The 16309-nt window shown below is 37.2% G+C and overlaps 3 protein-coding genes across 4 annotated transcripts; 2 read left to right on the top strand and 1 right to left on the bottom strand.

Annotated features, from left to right (window-relative positions):
- LOC107644619 lies at nucleotides 673-1104 on the top strand. Its single transcript, XM_016348515.1, has one exon. It carries the CDS (start codon nucleotides 673-675, stop codon nucleotides 1102-1104), a length of 432 nt encoding a protein of 143 aa, XP_016204001.1.
- On the top strand, nucleotides 1168-2029 carry LOC107644611 (uncharacterized mitochondrial protein AtMg00860-like). The gene is made up of 3 exons (XM_016348502.1): nucleotides 1168-1238; nucleotides 1339-1417; nucleotides 1592-2029. Exons 1-3 carry the CDS (start codon nucleotides 1168-1170, stop codon nucleotides 2027-2029), a joined length of 588 nt encoding a protein of 195 aa, XP_016203988.1.
- Nucleotides 6971-14459, bottom strand: LOC110268967. Of its 2 annotated transcripts, none has more exons than XM_021116162.1 (2): nucleotides 14243-14459; nucleotides 6971-7230 (listed from the first exon to the last, which is right to left on the bottom strand). In XM_021116162.1, the coding sequence occupies exons 1-2, from the start codon at nucleotides 14454-14456 to the stop codon at nucleotides 7076-7078; spliced, it is 369 nt and encodes a 122-aa protein (XP_020971821.1). In that variant the 5' UTR covers nucleotides 14457-14459; the 3' UTR covers nucleotides 6971-7075. The 2 variants fall into 2 exon arrangements, with proteins under 2 accessions (XP_020971821.1, XP_020971815.1); XM_021116156.1 differs by having other exon boundaries at nucleotides 6971-7238; nucleotides 14251-14459.

The following is a 16309-nucleotide window of genomic DNA, read 5'->3' as shown; positions in this document are numbered from 1 at the left end:
TTCGATAAATGAGTTTAATTATGGAGTTTTCGATGAATGTATGTTTGAGATGCCTGGGTAGTAGCGGCAGTAGTAGTGATTCCACTCGCTCCAGGTCGAGCTTTTAAACACCTGCCCGGGTAGATGCAGTGCCATTGATCCACTTGCTCCGGGATGTGGTGAGATATACCTACCTGGGTAGATGCAGTGGCATTGATCCACTTGCTCTGGGATGTGGTGAGATATACCTACCTGGGTAGATGTAGTGGCATTGATTCCACTTGCTCCAGGTTTTGTTTGTAACTCCTGGTGAGATATACATGAAGTATCCTGCAACCAGATGGTGCTGTGGTACTGTGGGAAATGTTCTAAATGAAGTTCTATAGAAAATACTTTCCCAGTTCAGTTAGGAACGCCAAGGAGCTTGAGTTACTGCAATTAAAATAAGGCCAGATGACTATTATTGAGTACACTAACAAGTTCAAAGAATTGTACCAATTTTCCCGAATCTGTCAAGGTGCTCCTGAGGATTTTACTGAATAGAAGGGTATCAAATATGAGGGAGTACTTCGGAGTGATATTCTGAGCTCCGTTGCATCGATGGAGATCAGAGTCTTTTCCGAGCTTGTAAACAAAAGCTGAGTGGTGGAGGAGTGTGTGAGGAAGGCAGCATTAGAGAAGGGAAGTCTAAAGATGCCTTTTCAGAGGGCTCAAGGAAGGAACTTCACACCGAGGGGTAGAAACTTTAACCATGGAGGTTTTATTCCACAGCATAATCAGGGTCAAAGCAACTTCAGAAGTGTAGGATTGGGAGTGTGTTTCTTTTGTGGACAACCCGGGCACTTGGCCTGGAATTGTCCAGAGAATAAGAAGTATGAGACTGGTAGAGTACAGCAGCCAGGGAAAGTGTTCACCACTTCTGTAGTAGGTGCCGAGAGATCCAAGACCTTGATCAGAGGTAACTGTGAAGTAGCTGGTAAACTTTTAAGTGCTTTATTTGATTCTGGAGTGACACATTCATTCATAGCATTTGAAAAGGCTAATGAGTTAGGATTAAAAATGGTAGTATTGGGTTATGATTTAAAGGTGCATAATGCCACTTCTAAAGCCGTTGTGACATTATGATGTCCACAAGTCCCATTCCGATTTAAACAACATGATTTCATTCATGATCTTATTTGTTTATTGATGACTGGTCTGGATCTCATTTTGGGACTGGATTGGTTGTCTAGAAATCATGTCTTGCTTGACTGTTTTGAGTAAGTGTACTTTATGCCGGAAGGATCAAAAGGGCCAGTTGTGGTGAATAGCTACTATTTGAACTCCATGATAGTAAACTGTTCTGGATATGAATGTCAGGGTGTTAGAGATGAGGGTTAGAGATGAGGACATTCCAAAAACTGCTTTCAGAATGCGATACGATCACTATGAATACACGGTAATGTCTTTCGGGTTAACCAATGCCCCGGCAATGTTTATGGACTACATTAACCGAATCTTCCATCCGTTTCTGGATAAGTTTGTAGTCGTCTTCACTGATGACATTCTCATTTACTCCAAAACTGGAGAAGAACATGCGGATCACTTGCGGACTGTGTTATAAATCTTGAAGGAGAGAAAGTTGTACACCAAGTTATCTAAATGTGAGTTTTGGAAGAGTGAGGTGAAGTTTCTTGGTCATGTGGTAAGTCAACAAAGGATTGCTGTAGATCCTGCTAAGGTTGAAGCAGTAATGGACTGGGGGCAACCAACTTCTGTGACGGAGATTAGAAGTTTTCTTGGTTTAGTGGGTTATTACCGAAGGTTCATCAAAGGGTTTTCACAACTCGCTTTGCCTTTAACTAAGCTGACCAGAAAGGACGCGCCATTTGTCTGGACTCCTGAGTGCAAGGAAACTTTTCAAGCGTTGAAGCAAAGGTTGACCACTGCACCTGTGTTAGTGCTGCCTGAGCTGAGTGAACCATTTGAGGTATACTATGATGCATCACTGAAGGGTCTGGGGTGTGTGCTGATGCAGCACCGTAATGTCGTGGCATACGCCTCACGGTAGTTAAGGCCGCACAAGATAAATTATCCGACTCGTGACTTAGAGCTTGCTGCCGTTGTGTTTGCTCTAAGTGTTTGGAGGTATTACCTCTATTGCATCAAGTTTCAAATTTTCTCGGATCACAAGAGCTTGAAGTACCTCTTTGAGCAGAAAGAACTGAATATGCGTCAAAGGAGGTGGATGGAGCTTCTAAAGGACTATGACTTCGAGTTGAATTATCACCTTGGGAAAGCAAATTTTGTGGTGGATGCTTTGAGACGAAAATCCCTATATACTGCTTGGATGATGATACAGGAGGAGGAATTGTTAAAGGCATTTGAGAGTATGAAATTGGGGGTTGGAGAGGAGTCTGGTACTCTATGTCTAAGCCAATTGCAAATTTCAAGTGAGTTCAAATTCAAGATAAAAAAAGCTCAACGAGACGAAAAAAATTGCAGAAGGTGTGGCCGGAAATTAAGCAAGGGAAGCGATGGAGAGTGTCATGGGACGATGACGAGATATGGAGATTTAAGTGTAGGATTTGTATACCGGATGTTGGAACCTTACGGCACGATATCTTGAAAGAGGTGCACAAAAGCGGATTCTCTATTTATCCAGGGAGCACTAAGATGTACCAAGATCTGAAAGTAATGTTCTGGTGGCCAGGAATGAAGAATGAGGTAGCATTGTATGTATCTAACCAAGATCTAAAAGTAATGTTCTGGTGGCCAGAAATGAAGAACGACGTAGCATTGTATGTATCTAAGTGTCTGACTTGTTAGAAAGTCAAGATTGAACATCAGAAACCATCAGGAACCCCTCAGCCCTTAGAAATTTCACAATGGAAATGGGAGAGTATTGCGATGGACTTCGTGTCGGGCTTACCTAGAACTCGAGCTGGTTATGACGCCGTTTGGGTGATTGTTGATCGACTGACAAAGTCGGCTCACTTTCTTCCCATTTGAATGAGTTGTACATTGGATGAGTTGGCACGTTTGTATATTAAGGAGATTGTAAGGTTGCATGGTGTGCCTTCCACCATTATATTCGATAGGGATCCTCGATTCATATCAAGGTTCTGAGGAGCCTTCTAGCGGGCATTCGGGACTCAGTGGAGTTTAAGTACTGCGTATCAGCCTCAAATAGATGGTCAATCGGAGAGAACGATTCAAACCCTAGAGGATATGCTGAGGGCTTGTGTTTTGGACCAGCCGGTGAGCTGGAATCGATATATGCCGCTAGTGGAGTTTGCATATAACAATAGCTACCATGCGAGCATCAGAATGGCTCTGTATGAGGCTCTGTATGGGAGGAAGTGTCAATCTCTGCTATGCTGGTATGAGGCTGGAGAGAAAAGCTTGTTAGGGCCCGAAATCATAGCTGAAACCACTGAGCAGATAAAGAAAATCTGAACCTGAATGCTTGTCGCTTAGAGTCATCAAAAGAGCTATGCTTATCAAAGGCGGAAGCCTTAAAAATTTGAAGGAGTGGGTAGAGCAATCAAGACGCAGAAACTGAATCCCCGTTACATCGGTCCATTTGAAATTCTGAAGAGGATTGGGCCAGTAGCCTATAGGATTGCCTTGCCGCCACATCTTTTGAACCTGCACGATGTATTTTACGTGTCGCAGCTTCGGAAGTATACTCCCAATGCGAGTCATGTTCTGGAACCAAAATCGGTTCAAGTAAGAGAAGATCTGACGTTTCCAGTAATTCCGGTATGGATTGATGACACCAGCATCAAACGATTGCGCAGAAAGGAAGTATCATTAGTGAAAGTAGCTTGGAGTCGGACTAGTATAAAAAAACATACTTGGAAACTCGAATCGGATATGCGGAAGGACTATCCGTACCTCTTTTCACGTAACTAAATCTGACTTTTGAGGACAAAATTCTTTATTAGGTGGATAGGATGTAAACCCCGTAAAATTAGCGAATAATTAATCAAAAAATTAATTTTTAATAAAAGAAATTAGAAATGGGAATTTTATGGTTTAATAAGATAGATCTAATTAAAATAAGAATTTTGACACTAATTTCAAAGAATTTGGCCCAAGATTAGACCGAACGAGCCAAACCAGACCCGTATTGGGCCCAAGGCCCAATCCAACCCAGCCACACTTAATCAAACACAGCCTTCCCTTTCCCCTTCATCCTCATTCACGTTGGAAACATTTTGGAAAGGGGGAAGAACATGTAACAATTCCAAACCCTCATTCACATAATCAAATTGTCATAACTTTTCACTCCGAGCTCCGATCGCCGCACCGTTTGTGGCCATGCGTCCACAGTGATGAGCTCTTCAAAGCCCAGTATATAATTTTGTAAGCAACCTTCATTCTCATTCTCAGCCTCACTTTCCCCAAATTTTCAAAATTGAATAGAGTGGGTGTTGAGTTTTTTATTCTATGTTATAGGATCCGATTAGCTTGAGAAAAATACCTAATCTTGCTTCGTTGGTGCTTGGGTAAGGTGAGAATCCTAGAACCCTAGTTAATTGATTGATTTTTTGTGCTGGGTATTAAGTTTTAGGTATATGTATGTGGTAATGTGAATTAGGTGTGTATATATGTAAATTGGAGCTTGAATGTGAATATTGGAGAGTTGGTAGAGCTTTGGGTGTCATTGCTTGGATATTTGGGGATGAGTTTTGAACCTTTTGGTGGTGCCTTTGGGTTATACGAGAAAATCGGCCAAGATATGGTTTTGGTTTCTCGTATTTAATATATAGTGCTTTGTGAAAACTTAGGCTAGATGACTTAGGATAGGTTGGATTATAAATTTTTAGAGATTGTTTGGTAGTTTAGTTGACATGGTATGTTGAATTGATAATGCATGATAGATTCAATTATTTTATGGTAATTGTGAAAACTTAGGCTAGATGACTTAGGATAGGTTGGATTATGAATTTTTGGAGATTGTTTGGTAGTTTAGTTGACATGGTATGTTGAATTGATAATGCATGATAGATTCAACGATTTTATGGTATGAATATAGTTGATGTGGTAAGAGGATTAATGAATAATGACTTTGATGATGGTAAATGAAAATTTTGGTTGTAGATATGTGAAGGTTAATGATTTTGATGTTATGATTGATTGTGAGAGAGTGTGGGATTGTGATGCTGAAATGGTAGGTAATGGTGCTATTTGTATGTTTGGAGGATTGACATTGAGTTTGAGTTTGGTGAAAATAAAGGTTTATGAACTTTTATGAAAATCTAATTTTTTGCCAAACTTCGGCGAGTCATAACTTGGCTTTCAGACCCCCCAAATTATTTCAAACTTAGTTCATATAAAAATTTGGTCTGTGAGGTTTACACCGTTTGAAGAACGGTTGAAAAATATTTTAAAACGAGAAAGTTATGCACGTCGAAAGTTTGGTATGCACAACTGAAATTCTGCAAACTTAACCATTTTTGACCAACCTGAAATGCATACATATGCGTACCCCTCTATACGCGGCTGTGCATTTCTGTTGGCATGCATGCGTGCGCGGGAATGCACTGCGTACGTGGCATGGGCAAAAAGGAACCCTCGTGCTTGCGGAGATGTGGCTTCATACGCGGACGTTCGATTCTGTCCAGTGTACCTGCGTACGCGGACGAGAGAATGCGTAGGCATGATGAGAAAATTTCATTCCCGCGTACGCATGATATGGCTCACGTACGCGGAGCCCTGTTTTTTAGCAAATGAACTTTTGTGTTTTAAAACCCAATTTTGAACCTCTAAACCTCTATTTTCACTCTTTTAACCCCAGATCTTAGTAGCAGGCCTAGTAATGAGATGAAGCTAGGGAAAAAGGAGGTAACTTGGGGGTGAAGAAAGGTTAGAAAGTGATGATTTATATATGAAAAATGTGAATACATGAAGTATGTGTGATGCCATGGCTATGACGAATGGTTGTGGAATGATTATGAATGATTATGAATGTTTATGCGGCTTATACACTAAATTTTATCTGAGATATGAGTTTCCCTGATTAAACCGTGGCTTGCCACCACGTATTCCAGGTTGAGACTTGATACTCTGTTGACCCTACGACGTAAGGGTGATCGGACACTTATAAATTCCCGGGAAGGATACCCCCATTGAGCAATTTTATATATGAGAAAAAGCTATGCATAGACTCTTGGAGATGCGCATCGGGGGAAAGTCCAGGGTATAGCAGCCGGACTTGTTGGGTTGGCTTTATAACCGACAGATGAGACTCATCAGCCTTAGCACATGCATACATCATATGCATATTGTTTGAATTGCTTGCTTGTGCATTAAATGGGAATGCCTAAGTGAATTTAATATGCTTATTTGTGATTCTTTGTAAGACCCAAGACTTTTGAAAAGTCCTATTTTGAATTAATCTCAAATTATATATTTACTTATAGTTTTGATTTCAAAAATTATTTTTAGTAAAAATAATTAAAGGCAATTTAATTGGATTTGAAATAAATTAAGGTTTTTATCCAAACTTTATACTTATAGATTATTTTCCTATTCATGATTAAAGTTTTAGAAATTCGAGAAATAATGAGGTTTGGCTATTTAAATTAGAATTTTGTCTAATTTTATAATTATTGAATTATTTTCTATATTTAAATTATAAAATTGGTAGTTATGAAATAATATGAATTTTATTTGATTTGATTTTAGATAATTTAATTTATATCATTTGATGCTTTAAGTTAAAGATAAAGAAAAATTAATTATATTACCATGAATTTTCAATTAGGGTAATTTATTGAAAATCAATTAGTATTTTTATATCACAAATAATATTTTTAAAATAAATTTAAAGATCAAATTAGATTTCAAATTAATATTCTATGTTCTAATTTGATTAAATTAAAAAAAACAAAACCCTAACTTTCCTAATACTACCCGCCGCCAGTAACCTTCCTTCCCCAAAACCCACTACTCAGCAGCTTCAGGAAAATCAAAGAAAGAAATAAAGAAAAGAAAGGAAAGAAAGAAAGGGAAGAGGGAAACAGATCCGTAGAGGAAGAGGAACGGGGAAGAGAGAGATCTGAAGGGAGAGGGAGACCGGGACTGGCGCCGCCGCCGCCTCCCCCAGCTACCATACTTCTCGTCGTCGCCATCGAAGGGAAGAGGGAGAGAGAGCGCCATTGAAAAGAACGCGAGAAGGGAGAGGATATATGTTCTGTTGTTGACGTCGCACCACCGCCACGCCACTGTGCTGTGCGAAGTCACCGCCGTCGCCTCGAGCCTCGCCGTCGTTGTCCTCGGCCCGAGCCCTTGCCGCCGTTGATGGGGTTGAATCCGCCACCAGTTTGAGATGAGGGAGAGGAAACGCGTATAGGAGAGAGAACAGGGGGCATCGTGGGAGCTTCGCCACTGCCCAACCGCCGTCGCGAGAGGAACATTTTGCCACCACTGTGCTTCGTCGCTGTTGAAATCGGAACATCCACCGGTAACTCTGCTTCTTCCTTACTTAAAATATGTTCTGCTTTTATTCTGTTCCACTGTTTTGGTTATTGTTGGTGTCTTTGCTGCCTTAATCACTCAGATTAATGCTACCGCCGCCACTGGTTTACCAATTCTGCTCGGCTGTGCCCTTATTCACCATTCTGATTGTTGAAAGGAAATGTTGTCGAAGCTATAGCTTCTCAGTTCCCCATTCTCTTGTTTCTTTTCTGGTAAGACAAATTCTGTTGTGCTTTATCTCTCCATAATACTCCATTCCGACTCTGTTTTATTAGTGCGTAATGTTCCTCTTTGCCTTGCTTGGTTGTGTTTATTCTGTCTGTTACCTAGAGCTGCTGTGTTTGCAGTTATTACTTTTGCTTGCCGTTCTTCTCAGCTAGCAGAGGGTGCCTGGAATACAAATCATGATGTAGCTACTGCAGAATAAGGTGAAAAGCGGGTTTATCGCGTTAAAATTGCTGCGGGTTTGATTCTTTGAGGTAGGGGTTTTTCTTAAAATCTATTTTATATTACAGAGTTGTGATAAATAGATATTGATGCAAAAAGATATACTTCTGTGATTATATTTGTCTTGTGGATGTGATGGTTTGTTGGACTGGATTATTGGGTGCTTGCTTGCGTGAGTTGTGTATGCATGGTTGTTGATAAAAACCGGTTTGAAATGTTATTTACTTTATTATTATGAAAGGTGGATTTTCTTGGTTTTGGAGTTTACTTGGTAATATAAATGAATTGATTTTGGAAATAATTTGAGATATGAAAATAAATTGATTCTGGGAGCGGTTTGATTTTGAGTTGGTCTGATTTTATAAATGATTTAATATTTGAGCTAATTTGATTTTAAAAAGAGTTTCATTGTTGGAATTGGTTTGATTTGAAAATAATTTGATATTGGAACTGGTTCAACTATGGGAAATGTTTGAGATTTGGAAATGGTTGAGAAAACGTTTGAAAAATGTTTGGATGGGACCCGAAAAAGGGTGGCAGTGTCCGAGTTTTAGAGGAGATGCTGCCGAAATTTTATAAAATTGGAAGTTTTATCTGAATTAATTAATTAAATAGATTAGTTTTTAAATATTATATGTTTTAAGATTGATTTATTTATCAAATAAAGAATTATGTTCTGAATTGGGATTGTTAATGGACGGAATGGAAAGAAGGATGAAGAGGATTCTCTTTGAAATATGGTTTTTGAATGAATTTGGAAATGAGATTTGGATTGATGAATGATTATGATGTTCGAAAGGTTGAGAATGTTGAGATATTGATTGAGAATGATGAGATATGATCTTTATATTATTTATATGACTTATGAATTTGAATTATCTGAGATATGAGGTTCCCTGGATAAAGTACCATGGCTTGCCACCACGTGTACCAGGTTGAAAACTCAATACGCTGTTGACCCTACGACGTAAGTGTGATCGGGCACTATATAATTTCCTGGGAATGTTACCCCCATTGAGCAATATTGATTATTTGAGAAAAAGCTATGCATAGACTCTTGGAGTTGCACGTCGGGGGACAGTCTAAGTTCAATTCAGACTTGTCGAGTTGGCTGGATAACCGACAGATGAGCCTCATCAGCCATAGGACAGGCATGCATCATATACATTTGTATGCTTTGTTTAGGTTTGAACTTGTTTTGGTTTGCCTAATTGCTAAACTGTTCTTACTTGCTAATTGAACTATTTGCTGTAACTGCTACCTAAACCTATGCTTTCCTTGTTTGTCTTGCTTGTGTTTGTCCTGGCGTGCTACATTTGAGAATGAACTTTGGTGCTGGATTAATGATTGTGTTGTTTGATTGCGTGGTTGGCTTCTGATTGAGATTTTTCCTATAAGAAAGGAAAGGTTTCGGATTTCTGAAAGATTAAACATTGTTTCTTTGAAAAGGTTTTGAACGATTACCTATTGGTTCTTAAAAGATTCATAAGGCAATGATAATCACTGAGCCTGAAAATAATTTTCTTATTAAATATCTTCTTATGACAACTTTGAAACTATGTGGTGAGACCATGTGGTTAGGTTCTCACCCCCTACAGCTTTACCTTTTCAGGAACCGGATGAAGCATTATGAAGAGTTATACTGCATTTGGTTTATATGTTGTATTAATTAGATTATTTTCTTCCCTCGTCTTTGTTATTACAAGTTTTTAAGAGGGATAGGAGTTGTATGTTTTATATGTATATTATATTATGAGATATTATGTAAGGAGTATTGTATATGAATCTATGCCTGCTTGTAGTTTTGTTAAGATAAAGTATTTATTTCCGATTTTCAAAGAAATCAGCGATACGGTATCGAGTCACAGGATCCTATTTTAATATTTAGTATATAAAGTAGTCGTAATACTTCTTGCTATCAGAGTGGCGCAGCCGGAAGCGTGACATTCTGGTAGTGGGGTGTTACATTTTGGTATCAGAGCAATTCATCCTGGTTAGAGCCTTGGGAATGGACTGATTATGCTTCATTGCATACCCTGAGTGTCTGTCATGTTCTAGGTCTTGTTCAGTTAACAAGAATTAAAGTTTTATGAACATGACTGTCTATTGATTAATGCTGTTAGCTTATCATTGCATAACTGCTGATGTTAAGTCTATCCAACTTAATGTTAATGGTTATGTCTATGAAGAAGTTAATGGGTTATCATAGATAAAGTAGAATTGATAGGTGATGCGATTCATGGGCTTTGGGAGTGTTAGAAATTAATTTTGAAGTTAATTCCGTTTCGGTGTATAATCCTTTAATCGTGCCTAGTGTTATCTCCTTCTCTATCAATTGCATTGGAATTCCTTATTCATTATTTCCTTCATGAAATGTGATTGATTTAACTGCAAACTTTATCTTACCATTCATACATTGCCTTTGCTTGGTTTGTATTCGGTTGTTGCTTGAAACTTTTGAGTTATTTGCCCTTATCACTGTTAATAGCCATCTTTATAAATTCTGTACTCATTGACTGGATCTTGGATTTATTCTGGTGCCACAAATGATTCACAGATCTTTGGAAACATTAGTGATTGATTTTAGCTACCATCACTTGTGAGCCTTGTATTTCTTTCTAACTGGATGGTGTTAACGGATGTGCTGTGAATCGTGCTATGTTATCCGACGTATCATTTATTTCTCTTTTCTTCATTTTGGTATCACTTGCTTGACTACATCTTGAAAAGCAATTTGAATTTTCTTACGCATAATCTAGTTGATCGGTTCTTAGTTTTCTCTTTTGATACTTACAATGTGGTCATCGATTTTGAATTCTTTTACATGAGCTAGGAAAACCCTTGAATTGACTCGAACCTGCATCGTTTATTTAATCCTCTCGGAAATTTTGTTTCAGACCTTTCTAAAGAAGTTTTAATTTGATTTGTTTTCTGTTTTAATATATTCCTGTAAGTTTGCTTGAATCTTTTGAAATATCTCTCTCAAGAAGTACATGCACAGCCCTTTAATTTTAAGTGGTTTTGAACTCTGAGAGTTGTTGTCATAGTGAACTAATTATGCGGTTTAATCCTTCTGCTCAACGTTCTGTATTTCATTTGTATCTTGTCCTGTTGTGATACTTTGTGTCTTATAGCATTCTTTTTGAATTTTTACTTAGGATCTTTTAAAGGAATTTCACTTTTATTTTTCTCTATTCGATTATGCCCACAACTATTCTTTGAAAATCTCAACAAGATTGTCCTTACTTTTGCATGCACTTTCTTATGTGGATTTTGAAAGCTTTTATGTGATTTGAATACAACTTAAATTCTTCCAACCATACTACAGTCTTCTATGCAAATTTCTACTTGATTGTATACTTGAGTATCTTCCAAGATTTTGCATTTTCCCTAGTTAAAATTAACAAGATTTTTATACCTTATTTTGACTTAAACTTGTCTTGACATAATGCAACACTTATGTTTCTAAAATTTCCTTTGAAAAACGTTTGTTTCATATCTTCTTTTAAAAATGTGAAATGATTTTCTTAGTTCTATCCATTGTTAATGGATGTCCTAATTAAGTGTGTTTCATGTCATCCTCTGAACATCTTGTAAACATTGTCTTGAATCATGTTGTCTTCTCTTTTGCGAACTTTGTATGTCCTTTATTTGGCCTAAATTTGTTTCGGCTGGATATGTTAACTTTTCTTATGATTCCTATTGAAGTTCTTTGGTTTAGACCTCCTAGGAAAGATGTAAATTGACTCTCCTTCTGGAACATTTCATTGTTATTGCGCATTCCTGTTAATTTACGATTCTATTTATCCTTTCGACCCCATGCGAACATTGTCCTTGTCATTTGATTTGCTCTTCCTAGGTGTTATATCCCTCTAAGTAAACTCGAGTTCTTCGGTGACTCCTAGACATGGGTAACAATAGGTTAGTTTGCTAGTACACAACTTGTTAACGCAGGAGGTGAATTTGGTGAGTTTGAAAATGTCGCAAGTTATGGCGTTTGATTTTGCACTGATGTGTTTGAGCACGTGTCAGGTTACTAAGTTTTCGAACTAAGATCGATTGTTTAGATCGCCGCTTAATAATGAATGAGTTTAAAACCTTGATTGAGTTTGTTGGAAGTCAAAGATAATGGTTGAACGTGGAAACAGATGAGAATTTAAAAGGAATGGAAGTTGAGAAGTTTTCATGTAAGATAAAGTGTGTTTACAAAAATTTTTACCTCGGATTTCTCTTTTCTAAATAGAGTTTGACTTCTATCTGTGGTATAACTTTTTATATACGTTTGTTTGAATATGAACTTCGAGAATTTTTTAACAAGCATTTGACTTTTTCCCAATTTTTATGATTACCTTTGGTTGAGTTGTGTACCTAACTATCTTTCTAAAATATTTGAGAAAATATTTTTGCTCTTAATCCAACCGGTGTTTACTTTGTTTTATAAATTCTACATAATCTGTTTCAACATGAAATTGTATTAAAATAATGCCATATTTATACTTTTGTTATTCTTTTACAAGGTGTTTGTTGCGCACCTTTTCTTTAAGAACATGAAATAGTTTTTGAAAAGTTTTACACTCTTCATGAGCAATGCATTCGAAAGTATTTTAATCCTACTTTTGAGTCTTGTAAGCTCTGTTTTTGGTTTTAGGCATTCTCCTTTTGTAAACCTTATACTTCTTTGACTCAACTTAATTTTGTTCAAGCTACCGCACTATCTTTTCTTTTATCATTCCTATCAAACTTCTTTTATTCGGGTGTTATTCTTAAGGTTACCAAAATAATTTCTTTCCTAACACTCTTCATTATTTGTATATCCTTGTTTACTTGTAGTTTCATCAGTTCTTTCAAAACTCTTGCGGAGGTTATTTTGTTGCTTGTCCTTCTTTTCAAAGTCTTGTATCTTCCTGAATAAACTCGAAGGTTGCTTTAGAATCACGTATGACCCTTAAACGTAGCAAACAAAACGTTAGTTTCTTTAGAATATTGTTCGTGAACGTGGAAAGGCGAAGTTTTTAAATGCATAGTATCACAGAAATTTGTGGAGTTTTAGTCTTCACGCGAAAGAGTTTTGCGCGTGTTGGATTTGAGACCGGTAGTAAGCGTACGAAGGGAGTGGAGATGTCGAAAACTCTCGGACAAGTTGTTTGATATAGTATAACTAGTAATGGCAGAAAGGCGTCTGGATAGAGTGGAATTTTAAGTTCTGAAGTGGGTACGTTATATGGGTGCGAACGTTACACCCGTCATTTTATAACCAGCCTGCCTTGTATCTTCTACTTGCAACCACACTTATACCCTTATATCTTTATGACATATGAAATTCTTGGTATTTGAAAATTTTATACATATATACTGAGATCTGTTTGCTATTTCCTTAAATGTGTTCAAAAGTAAGGTGATATGAAATCTCTTTAATTTTGTATTAATTTTCGAGGACGAAAATTTTTATAAGGTGGGTAGGATGTAAGACCCAAGACTTTTGAAAAGTCCTATTTTGAATTAATTTCAAATTATATATTTACTTATAGTTTTGATTTTAGAAATTATTTTTAGTAAAATAATTAAAGGCAATTTAATTGAATTTGAAATAAATTAAGGTTTTTATCCAAACTTTATACTTATGGATTATTTTCCTATTCATGATTAAAGTTTTAGAAATTCGAGAAATAATGAGGTTTGGCTATTTAAATTAGAATTTTGTCTAATTTTATAATTATTGAATTATTTTCTATATTTAAATTATAAAATTGGTAGTTATGAAATAATATGAATTTTATATGATTTGATTTTAGATAATTTAATTTGTATCATTTAATACTTTAAGTTAAAGATAAAGAAAAATTAATTATATTACCATGAATTTTCAATTAGGGTAATTTATTGAAAATCAATTAGTATTTTTATATCACAAATAATTTTTTAAAATAAATTTAAAGATCAAATTAGATTTCAAATTAATATTATATATCCTAATTTGATTAAATTAAAAAAAACAAAACCCTAACTTTCCTAATACTACCTGCTGCCAATAACCTTCCTTCCCCAAAACCCACTACTCAGCAGCTTTAGGAAAATCAAAGAAAGAAATAAAGAAAAGAAAGGAAAGAAAGAAAGGGAAGAGGGAAACAGATCCGTAGAGGAGGAGGAACGGGGAAGAGAGAGATCTGAAGCGAGAGGGAGACCGTGACTGGCGCCGCCACCACCTCGCCCAGCTGCCATGCTTCTCGTCGTCGCTGCCGAAGGGAAGAGGGAGAGAGAGCGCCGTCGAACAGAACGCGAGAAGAGAGAGGATATGTGTTCTGTTGTTGACGTCGCACCACCGCCATGCCACCGTGCTGTGCAAAGTCACCGCCGTCGCCTCGAGCCTCGCCGTCGTTGTCCTCGGCCCGAGCCCTCGCCGCCGTCGATGGGGTCGAATCCGCCGCCAGTTTGAGCTGAGGGAGAGGAAACGCGTATAGGAGAGAGAACAGGGGGCTTCGTGGGAGCTTCGCCACTGCCCAACCGCCGTCACGGGAGGAACGTCCCGCCACCACTGTGCTCCGTCGCCGTCGAAATCGGAACATCCACCGGTAACTCTGCTTCTTCCTTACTTAAAATATGTTCTGCTTTTATTCTGTTCCACTATTTTGGTTATTGTTGGTGTCTCTACTGCCTTAATCACTCAGATTAATGCTACCGCCGCCACTGGCTTGCCAATTCTGCTCGGCTGTGCCCTTATTCGCCGTTCTGATTGTTGAAAGGAAATGTTGTCGAAGCTATAGTTTCTCCGTTCCCCATTCTCTTGTTTCTCCCTTATTCCTCTTTGCCTTGCTTGGTTGTATTTATTCTGTCTGTTACCTAGAGCTGCTGTGTTTGCGGTTATTACTTTTGCTTGCCATTCTTCTCCGCTAGCAAAGGGTGCTTAGAAAACAAATCATGATGTAGCTGATGTAGAATAAGGTGAAAAGAGGGTTTATCGCGTTAAAATCACTGCGGGTTTGATTCTTTGAGGTAGGGGTTTTTCTTAAAATCTATTTTATATTACAGAGTTGTGATAAATAGATATTGATACAAAAAGATATACTTCTACGATTATATTTGTCTTGTGGATGTGATGGTTTGTTGGACTGGATTATTGGGTGCTTGATTGCGTGAGTGGTGTATGGTTGTTGATAAAAACCGGTTTGAAATGTTACTTACTTTATTATTATGAAAGGTGGATTTTCTTGGTTTTGGAGTTTACTTGGTAATATAAATGAATTGATTTTGGAAATAATTTGAGATATGAAAATAAATTGATTCTGGGAGCGGTTTGATTTTGAGTTGTTCTAATTTTATAAATGATTTAATATTTGAGCTAATTTGATTTTAAAAAGAGTTTCATTGTTGGAATTAGTTTGATTTGAAAATAATTTGATATTAGAACTGGTTCAACTCTGGGAAATGTTTGAGATTTGGAAATGGTTGAGAAAACATTTGAGAAATGTTTGGATGGGACCCGAAAAGGGTGGCAGTGTCCGGTTTTAGAGGAGATGCTGCCGAAACTTTATAAAATTGGAAGTTTTATCTGAAGTAATTAATTAAAAAGATTAGTTTTTAAACATTATATGTTTTAAGATTGATTTATTTATCAAAGAAAGAATTATGTTCTGAATTGGGATTGTTAATGGACAAAATGGAAAGAAGGATGAAGAGGATTCTCTTTGAAATATGATTTTTGAATGAATTTGGAAATGAGATTTGGATTGATGAATGATTATGATATTCGAAAGGTTGAGAATGTTGAGATATTAATTTAGAATGATGAGATATGATCTTTGAATTATTCATATGGCTTATGAATTTGAATTATCTGAGATACGAGGTTCCCTGGATAAAGTACCATGGCTTGCCACCATGTGTACTAGGTTGAAAACTCGATACTCTGTTGACCCTACGACGTAAGTGTGACCGGATACTATATAAATTCCCGGGAATGTTACCCCCATTGAGCAGTATTGATTATTTGAGAAAAAGCTATGCATAGACTCTTGGGGATGCACGTCGGGGGACAGTCTAAGTTCAATTCAAACTTGACGGGTTGACTGGATAGCCGACAGATGAGCCTCTTCATCCATAGGACAGGCATGCATCATATACATTTGTATGCTTTGTTTGGGTTTGAACTTGTTTTGGTTTGCCTAATTGCTAAACTGTTCTTAACTGCTACTTGAACTATTTGTTGTAACTGCTACCTAAACATGTGCTTTCCTTGTTTGTCTTGCTTGTGTTTGTCCTGGCGTGCTACATTTGAGAATGAACTTTGGTGCTAGATTAATGATTGTGTTGTTTGATTGCGTGGTTGGCTTCTGATTGAGATTTTTCCTATAAGAAAGGAAAGGTTTTGGATTTCTGAAAGATTAAACATTGTTTCTTTGGAAAGGTTTTGAACGATTAC

This window comes from Arachis ipaensis, chromosome B01 (genome assembly GCF_000816755.2).
Source record: "Arachis ipaensis cultivar K30076 chromosome B01, Araip1.1, whole genome shotgun sequence".
Taxonomy (NCBI): domain Eukaryota; kingdom Viridiplantae; phylum Streptophyta; class Magnoliopsida; order Fabales; family Fabaceae; genus Arachis; species Arachis ipaensis.
Note: the sequence above shows the minus strand (reverse complement) of the source record. Positions and strands in the feature narration are given on the sequence as shown.